Source organism: Anas platyrhynchos, chromosome 4, assembly GCF_047663525.1.
Source record: "Anas platyrhynchos isolate ZD024472 breed Pekin duck chromosome 4, IASCAAS_PekinDuck_T2T, whole genome shotgun sequence".
NCBI lineage: Eukaryota > Metazoa > Chordata > Aves > Anseriformes > Anatidae > Anas > Anas platyrhynchos.
Genome location: NC_092590.1, coordinates 74,204,788 through 74,216,905, shown reverse-complemented (window position 1 = coordinate 74,216,905; position 12,118 = coordinate 74,204,788). Strand labels below are relative to the sequence as shown.

At 41.4% G+C, this 12,118-nt stretch overlaps 1 protein-coding gene across 1 annotated transcript in view; it reads left to right on the top strand.

Moving 5' to 3' along the window:
* Nucleotides 1–11,604, top strand: part of EIF2AK3 (eukaryotic translation initiation factor 2 alpha kinase 3) — a 40,151-nt gene extending 28,547 nt beyond the window's left edge. The window contains exons 12-17 of the mRNA XM_027455765.3: nucleotides 654–803; nucleotides 2,137–2,926; nucleotides 7,282–7,449; nucleotides 8,040–8,141; nucleotides 9,869–9,931; nucleotides 11,022–11,604. Of these exons, the coding sequence (XP_027311566.3) occupies nucleotides 654–803; nucleotides 2,137–2,926; nucleotides 7,282–7,449; nucleotides 8,040–8,141; nucleotides 9,869–9,931; nucleotides 11,022–11,198 (1,450 nt within the window). The 3' untranslated portion in view covers nucleotides 11,199–11,604. The remainder of the gene's footprint in view (nucleotides 1–653; nucleotides 804–2,136; nucleotides 2,927–7,281; nucleotides 7,450–8,039; nucleotides 8,142–9,868; nucleotides 9,932–11,021) is intronic.
* The last annotated feature ends 514 nt before the right edge of the window (nucleotides 11,605–12,118 follow it).

Below are 12,118 nucleotides of genomic sequence, written 5' to 3'. Positions count from 1 at the left end.
AGGGAGGGGGTAAAGCAATGAAATCTAGAATTACTAATTTTTGAATGTGTTAAAGAAGTGTGATTATTTAAGATTAAGGGTTTTGGTTGGAGATTTAAGGTAGCCTGAATTATTTCCCAAGCATATCTAAATCCATTAAATAAAACCATCAGAATTCATTTGATGGAGTTATGCTCCTATGAAGAGAGTTTATGTACTTCAGTAGATAGCAGGCTACCTATTTTCCTATCTGTAGAACGGAGATAGTCTTTATGTTTTGCCAATTAAAAAAGAAACACTAAGCTATTTCTGTCTGTCTTTTGTGCCAGTGTCTTCTACATCCCTGTAGAATATTGCTATTTAGTGGACTTTTCTGCCCTTGTAAATAGTTGAGAGCAAGATGAACCTTTTCTTCTGAGTTTTGCTGCCTGTAACTACTTGAAAAGGTGTGACTAAATGCTTAACCATTATGAGCACATACTGCTTCCCTGTGCTCCTAACCTGAAGGAGTTCCTCTGAGGAATTTTAAACAGATGTCTTTTCATGTGAAGAGCAATATTACTAGCCTGGCTTATACTGGGCTAACTTTGTTTAAACTTCCTTTTGCAGAAATTTCTATGCTGTGTTGCTGCTTTATGTGACTGTCTCTGTTTTCCTTTTCACCCAAATCCTAGGGAGCTGGCTCGTGAAAAGGTGATGCGGGAAGTCAAGGCGTTAGCCAAACTCGAGCATCCAGGTATTGTTCGGTATTTCAACGCCTGGCTGGAAGCTCCACCTGAGAGATGGCAGGAAAAGATGGATGAACAGTGGTTGAAAGATGAAAGGTAACTTGTGGGTTTTCTTACTCAGTTGAATTTGAGGTTGTAGACCAACAGAACAGGGGAACTGGTAGATGATCCAGGAAGATGCAGAGACTATGTAAGAAAGAAATTGTTGTTAACTTAGTCTGTTAAATTCTGAGTTTAACAAGGTACAAATATCACATTTCTGCATGGCATTGATCAATCTTTGGGTCCTCTGTTGTGTTAAGGTCCTTCTTTCAGTTTAGATCTTGTAATTCTTAAGTTAACTTCTGTAATCAGGGCTTTTAGGAATGCCCTGGTACAGTGATTTGGTTTTAAACCTGGGCATCTCTGTCCTCTTTGTTCCTTTCCATAGGTGTCCTCCTCTTTGTTTTGGTTTCGATAGCTCTGATTCAGTACTTTGGTAGTTCAATTAAAGTTTTGGCACAAATTTGTGACGGATGATCAGACTGATTCATAAGACTTGTTAGAAGTAGGCTAAAAATGAAGAATTAGGTAAAGGACATAGAGGGCGTTAGGAATAAGGAAAAAGTGGGTGTACGTTAGCAACATTTAAAGGTGGCAAGGGAAGAATGAGGCCTCATATTCCTCTGATCCACTATTTAGCAGTCTTGTAATAACACCTTAACATGCCTAACAATTTTTAGAATACAGTGACTTTTATATCTCAGGCACCAAATTAACATTTCACAGCTGTAATTCTTCCAGAGGACTTTAAATAGTCATTGCAATGCATGCTCTAAAGGGATGAGTTTTCTCGAGCTAAAGATGAGCCTGATTGCATGCTAGAAATGTAGGCAGTAGAGTTTGCTGATGTGTTTTTTTTTTTACTTTTTTTTCTGACCGCCGCCCCCATTCCCTGTTCCCCTGTGCTGCTCAGGGGGAGGACGTAGAAGAGAGTGGGTAGAGGGAAGATGTTTTTAGTTTGCTTTCAGTTTTTCACAGCTCTAGCTTGTTAGTAATAGGTAATATATTAATCTCCCTCTTTTGAGTCTGTTTTGCTTGTGACAGTAATTAGTGAGTGATCTCCCTGTCCTTATTTCAACACTTGAGCGCTTTCTGTTGTATTTTGTCCCCCTTTCCCATTGAGGAGGGGGAACGAGAGAGCAGTTGTGGTGGAGCTCAGCTGCCCAGCTGAGTAAAACCACCACAATGAGGAGATGTTGTGCCCACTAAGAAAAGTGGGTGCCATATCCTGGTTATTAGTGATTCCCATACATGGGTAGTTATTTACTGTTACAGTGAAATGCTTTTTTTCTCAGAGGATGCGTTTGTTTAAATTTGGTCTTCTGAAAATACATTTCTAGCAGGATGAAGCTCTATAATTCTGATCTCTTGATTTATTTTTTTCTAGCACTGATTGGCCTCTCAGTTCTCCCAGTCCAATGGATGTCCCATCATTTAAGATCAGAACAGAGCCGTTTTCTACAAAGGACCACATTGAAGTTATTGCCACTTCATCAGAGAGGGGACAGTCTTTCTCCATGGGAATACCGTGTGGTCAGTCTGATTCATCTGAAAGTGAGTTCTCTCCTCTGGAATTTTATGCTTCAGACAACAGGGACTTGCAGCAGTCAGAAGACCCACTGTTAAACCTTCAGGACAGCGTCCTTACAGGCTGCGATGTAGAAGACAGCACTATCAACAGTAATGAGTTGGGTCACTCCACGTTGGGTCACCCCTTGGAAATCTGTCCTCTGCCTGTCCCTGTTGTACACCTGAGAGAAGGGACCTCCTCTTCCATTGTCTTTGAAGATTCTGGTTGTGGAAATGCTTCTAGTAAGGAAGATAAAATTGACGTTTCACAAGATGAAAATCTTTCTGAGGATAAGCCAACAAGTACAAAGGAACCCGGTAACAAGAAATCAGCTTCAGGAAGTCCCCTCTCTGTTTCTCCTCCAAGGCCAACAAGTTTAAGCCTGGACCTTTCTAAAAATACTGTGGAAAAAGTCAAGCCCACCTCTCCAAAGGTGTATCTTTACATCCAAATGCAGCTCTGCAGGAAAGAGAACCTTAAAGACTGGATGAGCAGGAGATGTATGATAGAGGAGAGGGAGAGGACAGAGTGTCTGCAGATATTTCTGCAGATAGCTGAAGCGGTTGACTTCCTGCACAGTAAAGGATTAATGCACAGGGATCTCAAGGTTTGTAGTCATAGGGCACTATAGGAAATGCTTTTGTTATCTGTTGAACTATTGAAGTTTTCTAATGAACTTTCCACATTCTGCTTTTAACTAGTTGTCTCACTGGCTGTGTCTGTATACAGATATTTCCTAGTTCACTGCTGTGAGATTGTCTTTGGAGCTATCGTAACTTGAATTATCTGTGCCCAAACTGCCAAACAAAAGTCTCTAGTACTGTAAAATTCCTGAAACGCGTGGACTGACTCCATCCACTGTTTAGCTGTGTCACATTCTGCTGTAAAGTGACAGATCAGGAGTGTGTGGGTACAGGTAACTTCTGGGTGTGTACTGGAGTAGTACAGCACTGGAAACAAACCACACAAAGGATGAGGTGGGAAGGGACCCCTAGGGGCCATCTGGTCCCACCCCTGCCCCAGCAGGGCCACACCGAGCTGGGGGCCCAGCCCCACATCCAGGCGGCTCCTGGAGCCCCCCAAGAGGAGCCCCCCAGGCTCTGGGCAGCCCCTGCCAGGCTCCATCCCTGGCCAGCCCAGCAGGGCTGCCTTGTGCTCAGGGGGAGCTCCTGGGCTCCAGGCTGTGCCCAGCGCCTCTCAGCCTGGCCCCTGCTCCCTGCAGCCTCCCCTCGGGGGTTTAGGGACACAGATGGGACCCCCTGAGCTTCCCTTCTCCAGGCTCTCCCAGTCTCTTCTCACAGGAGAATCCTGCCAAGATAGCTGGCTACTTAGCAGTGACCTCAGAATCGGTGTTTCAAAAGCTGAGTTTAATGTCTGTGTAATAATTTGGGATTGTAGTGCTCCAGGAAGTAAACTGATTGTTCGTTACTGCAGTCAAAGGGTGTCTTACAGCAAGACTTCTTGTACCTGGCACAGGTCGGTGGCAGTGCTTTTATGGCATTTTTAAGTCAGGAACTGTATGCAGGTTCACTCACTGCTCAGTGGTGTGGCTCAGAAACAAAACAGAAAAAGCTATTTTGAATTTTTTTCTGCCTTTTGAAATGAAACAATGCTGCTATTGTTCTTTCTGAACAGCAGCAGCGTTACCCCTGGTTAGGGACAATAAAAGTCAAATATTGCTGCTCCAGGATTGAAATGCAGGCTGGTCTGGAGTCAGATTCTGAGTCAGCGCTGGCTGTTACAGCAGCCTTCTGAAGGATTCACAACCTTTGAATGTCTGATAACACCCAGCCTGGTAAGACTGGAAGGCAGCGGTGGTTGTTACCCCTGATGTTGCAGATAACTCAAGTCAGGAATAACTTTTTGTGCCTGTTTCATTTTGCTTCTGATCCTGTGTTAGTACCTAATCTTGCTGGAGCTTTTAGCACTGGAAGTGTCAGCATTTGTTACCAGATGCCAGAATTTGATTAGAGAGCCTGGATGAAGTTAGTCTTATTCCTGTAAGCTGCGAGAAATGGAGTCCTTTGCTTTTGCTGAATGGTGGAGAGGCAGCTCCTGTTCCCCTGCACTTGTTTGAGGAGGCATCGATACAGTGGAGTGAGTTCTGAAACAATTACAGGAGCTGTTCCTGTAGCTCCTCAGGTGGTAGTCATCTGACATCACTAGAAACAAAGGATAAGATGCCATCTCAGACAAGGTGGTAACAGGGGATTCAAGTGAGGTAACACAAAAGTAAGTCAAAGTTGGAGAAACTCCTAAAACTCATGAACCTATTTGAGTATTTTCTTTCCGCATCAGCATTAAGCAGTTACCTTAAGCCAATTATCTAAGAAATCTTTAGTGTTGAAGAAAGTGACCAAAGAAGTAATTTAATCCCTGTATTAATGTGTTGCTAGACATGTTAATCAGTAACATTTCTTAACAATACTTGCAGTTGGAACACTGCAGACTCTTTGAGAACACTGTTCAGTAAAGCTTACCTAGGTCATTGTAAAGCTGTTTCTCCATTAATTGCTGTGTAGAGTTCTGTTGGGACATCTGAAAAGTTCAATGGAGGCATAAAAAACTTGAAAAGACTCCTTGAGCAAACAACTTCGGTGCTTCAGAAAACCTGCCCTGCGTGTCTGACGTTATCCTTGGATCCTGGAAGTCCAGTTGGGTGTTCGTTGTTCACTTGGTCAAAACAGCAGCCACATTTATCACTGTCTGAAGTTCTCAGAAGCTTCTTGAGACACTTGTAATTTGTCCAAGAGATTGGTTGTGCAACCCCAGCTTTGTGTCAGTGCTAATGCAGGAATAATCTGCACAGCTGTTTTGCTTCTGCTAATAGTTAGCTCTGTGTAGCAGAGACCTGGAAAATACTTTAAATATTTACAGTGTACGTTAAGTAGGCTCCTACTACTGAGAGAGATCGTTGTGACAAGATGGCAGTTCAGGCAGGCAAGTGGATAAATCACAATTCCAGTTCTTTTGAAGAAAACAGAGTACAGAAACAGAAGTCTGTCTGTCCAGTGAATGTATTGCTACTCCCAGATTAAGCTCTTGGCCATGCTTTAACAGCTCAAAATCAACAGTGGGTCCTGTCAAATAGGGTATCACAGAACTGACAGAATAGTCTTAGGCGTGTTTTGCAGCATTAATTGAATGAAAGTCTTCCAGATGTAGCTTATTCGCATTTGTGAAAAAAGGTGGGAGTTCTTGCTCTGACTGCAGAATCTGAAAAGAAATTTCTTTGTAGAGGTGGCAAGATAACTAGAGAGTGGCTGTATTCTTCTCACTGAATGCAAAATTGTGTGTATTTCCCTTAAATGTCCTCTTTCAGAATGTGGTCTCTTTTTGCTGGCAGTTTCCAATAACAGCCCATTCGCCTTAATTTGTAGAAACTATATGCCTGGCCATTCAGAGATCTGTTTTCAGCCAGGGAAGCATACGATTATGCTTACAGGGCGGCAGCTTTTGTGCACTAAAGGAGCTGTGACTCCAAAGGACAGGACACTGATCGCTGGAAAACACAGCAGGAGATAAGACCTGGCTCAGATGGCAGTTCTAGAGGCAGGATGTGGGTACCGTGGAAATAACATGTTGCATCTAACTGCTTGCTTATCACCAAGCTCTCTGGGTGTTTCAGTGGCTTGGAGAAACAAGAAGCCTTTTCTTCTGTCTTCTTCCTTGCACGGAGTGGGTTTGTTTTTAACTGAGGAATTCGGATGGACTTTGAAACAGGTCAGCTTTGTAGTCCTCTAGTCAGGCAGAGAAATATTGCCCTGTGTCTGCCTTCCTTCTCCTGTTCCAGGAGTTATGCCAACAAAGCTTGGAGCAGGCTCTCCCAGCCTTGAAGGTGCAGGAGCAGTGAGAGGAGCCTGCCCAGCACCACCTGCTGCTTTTTCCACACGTAGCTTTCCCTGTCCATAACCCTGAAGTGCTGCTGCTTCCCCCTGGCAGGAGCAGTCTGTTATTTTCCCAGAATCGTGTCTGTCTCTATCTGTGAGCCAGGTGGAGCAGTCAGCTTTCAAAGAAGTAATTGCTCATTTGGTGTGTGTTGTGTCATCATTTTACTCTGGGGGCGGTGAGGCACTGAACAGGCTGCTCAGAGGAGCTGTGGCTGCCCCATCCCTGGAGGTGCTCAAGGCCAGGCTGGATGGGGCTTTGGGCAGCCTGGTCTGGTGGGAGGTGTCCCTGCCCATGGCAGGGAGCTGGAACTGGATGGGCTTTAAGGTCCCTTCCAACCCAAACCATTCAATGATCCTATGATCAGCCAGAATGCAAAGCTCTGGAAGAGACGCTCTGAGATGGGTACCATTAGCAAGTGAGGCACCCCTGTTTGTTGTTTTTTTTTTCCAGTTCTGATTTCTTTTATCAGTAGGTTAAAAGCAAAACAAGGCAAATTGTTGCTGTTGTTGCTCTTGTGAAGTACTTAAGCTTCAAATAATGAATTAATTCTGTTACACAAATGGTTATTCGCGCAGTTAAGTTAAGCAGTACCAGCTGAAAAGCACACCTTGTTCCCAGACTTCCAGCCTATCTGTAAGATGATAACCAGCATGTAACACATCATCTTAATACTGAAAATGAGTTCAGCACTTGGAGATAGGAATAAAAAAATAAGTCAGAACTCTAGCACATGATGTGAACTTGCCATGTGTTTGGAAAGTTGGATAACTTATCGGTGCTGCTCCCCACAGCTGTTGACTTTTCTGCATCTTACTCATTAGATCTGTAGTCCCTCTACTGGAAGACAAGAAATGAGCAGCCTGGGTTTCCAGAAGGGAGCCTGGTTAATGCAGGGGTAATCTCTTTTCCTGCATGGCTGAGATTCTTAGCTGGTTCTGCTCCTGTGATGTTTAAGGGGCATTTTAGCCTTGACAGCATGAATTATATGAATACCTACCAAGTGTTTGTTGTACCTAGCAGAAAACATTCTTGTTTATAACTTATTTTCTTTTCTCCCGTTTGTTTTCTCAGCCTTCCAATATATTTTTCACAATGGACGACGTAGTAAAGGTTGGGGATTTCGGACTGGTAACTGCAATGGATCAAGATGAGGAGGAGGAGTCGGTACTCACCCCCATGCCAGCTTATGCCCGGCACACAGGACAAGTAGGGACCAAACTCTACATGAGCCCAGAACAGGTTTGTGCTCTCTACTCTGAAGCTATTTCCAGCACCACCTGGGAGACACCTGAATTTGGGAGTTCAAAGATCAGGCAGTCCTTCTAGAAAGTTGTTGCTATTGAGATATTTACATTATTTCTCATCAAAGTAGAGCTTTGAGCTAAACTGAATTTCAAAATTAGTACTTTTAACATACGTATATATAAAGCCATATGTAATAAGACATACATATATGTAATTTTTATATATAATAGTAAAAATATACATAATAGTAAAGAAGTGGCTGATTTCTACTTGATGGATTGATTTGTGTTGCTCTTAACATATTAAGAAGATAACTGTGTAATATTCAAGTTAGTTAACGATGCACTATTGTACATGATGTTTAAGTTGAAACATTTTGGCTTGCAGATGGGTCTGATGATCAGGAGCTTGCTCAGCCATACTCATTTGATAGTTTCATGTGCCCAGAGGCTGTTACAGTACCTGTCCTGTCTTCAGCTCTGCTGAGTTAGTCACTTCCCTGTGTTGAAAGGGGCTGATTACCTTGTACGTAATTCCATACAGTGATTAGATTGACTGACCTGACCTTAATTCTGAATTTCCAGATCTGTGGGAACACCTATTCGCACAAGGTGGATATCTTTTCTTTGGGACTGATTCTCTTCGAGCTGCTTTACCCTTTCAGCACACAGATGGAGAGAGTCAAGGTACGTATGGTACCGCACCACGGATTATCTTCAGTTTGGTCATTTCTTTAAAAGAGCTGTTTGCTCTGTGGAACACTTGCAAGCTGTTCTTCACAGCTTTGAGACAGTGTTGGAACTAGGAACACAATATCTTTATCAGCCTTATACATACCCCCTGAATCACTGGAAATGAATTGCAGTTTTCCTCATCTGTGCAGTGAGATTGAGGCTGTCACTTTTTTTACAAAGCTCCTCTGTTATCTCAAGTAAGAGAAACTACTGAATTAGGATATTCAAGATCTCAGATGGCAAAGGTTGTAACTTCAAACCTACCAGCTCATTTTTTGTTCAAGAATTGGAGTCATGCTCTGTGTTTTTATGACTTCTTTTTGCATCTCCAGAGCTTTTTTACCCAAGACATTGAATATTTATTCCTTTTCTGATACTGTCTTTGCGGTAAGTCTAGCTCATTGCTCATCTTAAAGCAGTCGATAACAGATGACTTATTGGATTAAATATGAATTTGGAAGGTTTCACTTCCTTGCTGTTAAAATGCATGTGAAGAAGATTGCCCTAACTTGCCTCGATTTCCAATTTTTGATTAAAAAGAACCTCCAGCCATTTCTTGTCAGCCCTGGAGATTACAGTCCCAGAGATTAGCTTCTTTAATAGTTGCTTCCAAGTTGTTACACTGAAAGTTTTCCTCGGCATCAGCCAAGTTTTACTGCTGTTAGCTGAAGCGAAGAATGCTCTGCCTGCCCAGGGAGCACAGCAAATCCTTGCAGTCTGGGACAAAGGGCTGAAAAACCCCCAGAGGAGGAATGCGAGACCTGCCTCTGTCTCAGACTGTCAGCAGTTAAGTCTCTGGCAGTGCAGTTTATTTCCAGATTAGATGTTGAGAACAGATCACTAAATGCAGAGTGACTTGGTAAAGGAAAGAAGCATTTTGAAATAGCTTGCCATAAAACTCATTTCTCTTGAACAGGAGTTTGACTGTTGACCATCACTATTAACTGATCAGTTTGTACTTTCAGTGAGTAATAGTGGATTTAATTTAACGTCAGAGTTCATATATTTTATGCTCAAAATTGTGCAAAAGGAGATCTTCATTAAAATAAGAGCTAAATACTGCCCTTCTGCACTAACAAGATGCTGAAGTAGGTCATGGGTTTCTGGAAATCACAATTTCAATTCATGAGGCAGCCAGGCTGCAGATATTTTGTGGCTCAGTGTGGAGAAAATCCTGTCACTAGATGGAGCCAACGTGCTGCCTAAACAAGAAAGACTGACTGACGGGGATTAGCTACATTGCAAGGACACAGAAATACGCAACTTCTTTCAAAATTGCTGATAAATGTTGGTCCGTAAATATTAAGGAAACACTGTGCTTACATTATTAAGGCAGAGCCAGTCACTTTGTGGGTCTTAATACTGGTGTAGGTGATCTTGGGGGTTACAGATGCTGCAGAGTACTTTACTGAGCCAGAACAGAAAGTACAAATGTGTTTGGATGATTTACAGCTGCAGAGATCACAATTCTTGTAACATGCCAATTTATGTAATGTGATTTCAGGTTCAGGCTGTAAGCAGCAACTTGCCTGGTTAAGTGAGATTTAACCACTAAAGCAAGATAAAGTTTTTCTCCATCAGGCTGATTTGTTTTCAGAAGTGGCATATTTTTCAACAATAATAACTATGTTGAAGAATGATATTTTGGAAAATTAACATTTTTCTTATCATTTTTGCAGACCCTGAGTGATGTTAGAAACTTGAACTTTCCACCGCTGTTCATTCAGAAGTATGCACAAGAAGTAAGTATGTCTCATGCTAGTAATTGTAGCTTTTTTCTTTGCTTTCCAACTGTTTTGCAAGTAAAAATAGAAGGGGAAAAAACACCCAAAGCACCAGCTTTTGTTTAAGACACATTTCTCTGCCTGTGAACTTACACTGTCTTCCAAAATTCTAGCATTATAGAACATTATAGTAGTGTGGATGCTGTTGCTTCTGTCACAAGTTTATCTCCAGTAATATACAATATTACTTGTTTTCTCTTCTTGCTTGATGTTACTCCTGTTGCATACATCTTGCCATGAGTTCTTGCAACAAATCCATATTCACAAGGAGAAGGTGCAGAGTTCTAGGCAGAAAATGGAGATATCACAGTAGCATCATGGCTGTATGGGATTTAGCTCCAGGAACTGGATCCTTGAGTAGAAAACCAAATTAATCAAATCCTTGAAATGATACGGTTTCAGATAAAAAGAGGAGGTGATGTACAAAACCTCTCCAGTGGAAAGCTGAAGTGCTTTTGTGTTTTCTTGGTAGCTTCACACCACTAGCTAAATGAGACAAGCCTTTTTTGCTTTACAGCTGCAGGCTGTCCGGAGGAATTCAATGTGCTGTGCTCAGCTAGAACAGGACATTTTGTTTTCTACTCTGCAAGATGCTTTGTTAAGTAATTCTGACTTCAAGACAGATTTTCAAACTACCTGTGTATTTAAAGGAAAACTTCTAACTCACCATGAAAAATTACTTGCATGGCTTTAAATGCGGTGGCTTAAGCATAAAGCTGAACACCACTCATGAGTTACATTTCATTTGTTTTAAAATCCTTATGATTACAAATAATGTAAAGGCTGTATAACTATTGAATCTTGGGTCAGATTTGATTTGCCAAATAGACTGTAGTCCTTGATAGTGTAGGCAATTTAAGGAATGCACAGTGATATGTTTTCAAACATTTAATGTGTTTCTAATTAGTGTGCCAACATACTAATACCCAAATTACTTAGAAAGCAACTGGGAACACTTTCTAGTTGTTCATACAGACAGCTGAAGTCAGAACATCAAATAAGGGTGAATTTATGAATTTAAACACATACATCTCATGTTTTCTTCCAGTACACCATGGTGAAGGACATGCTCTCTCCAAGTCCCACTGAAAGACCAGAGGCTGCAGCAATCATAGAGAATCCTGTATTTGAAGACTTGGAAATCCCAGCAAAACCAGTGCTTAGGCAGAGGTCACGGACAATGAGTTTATCAGGAAATAAGCATTCGAGACAACCAAGCAAATAATTATCCTCAGGATCACTTCTTCCACTCAGCAGGTTTTAAAGGGATTGTTCAGCAAAAGGATCCTATGATGCAGAATGTCTATCTTGGAAACGTTTACTTAACTTTTTTTGCCATGATTAATGTTCAAGACATGTTGGACAGATTTTTGTTTACTTTGACAGCCAACAAAAGCCAGTAACCACACTTCTCACATTCCATTTTTCTTACCTTAACTCTCCTAGGTGGATGGGTCCAGCTACTGTGCTTACCAATGTTGTACTCCATTATCTTTTGGGGCGGGTTTTGTGTATTTTGTTTTTTTTGAAGCTTGTAAATGTCAGCTTGCTGGGTAAGTGAGAGATCTGTAACATGTAAATAGAATTAAAATACTGTATTTTTATATAGCAAATTACAGTCTCTAAGCCTAGTGAGTGTATATCTGAATCACTTGCTCTTCAGTGAAATGAAGATGATTTTGGAGGAAAAAAAAAAATGACTCCATTTTTGTCCCTGGTGGGTAAACTGGGAATCTGCACTATTTTTAAAGCAAAAAAAAAATGACCACAGCTGTACATACTGTCACTTTCCATAGCCAGTCATTAGAGGAAATTTTTCTCATGTTTCTGCACTATAGTAGGTCTTAGGGAATGCATTTTATACAGATAAACCTGTAGGGAAGGAAAAGGAGCTTTTAGCCATTAAAAGAGGGCTTATAGGCAATGGTTGGAAGAGCCATAGTAAAAATTATGTACGAAAATGTTGTGATTCTGCCAATTTAAACCTAATGAAGTCATACGTGTCGTATGTAATCTTGTAGATTTGTACTTTAAAAAAAAAAATCAACTGGTAGGCACTTGTGTAATCTGCTAATTTAACTGCCTAATGCCATGCTTTTATTTCTCATTGTAAATATGTTAAATTTTATTTATAAAATATGGAAT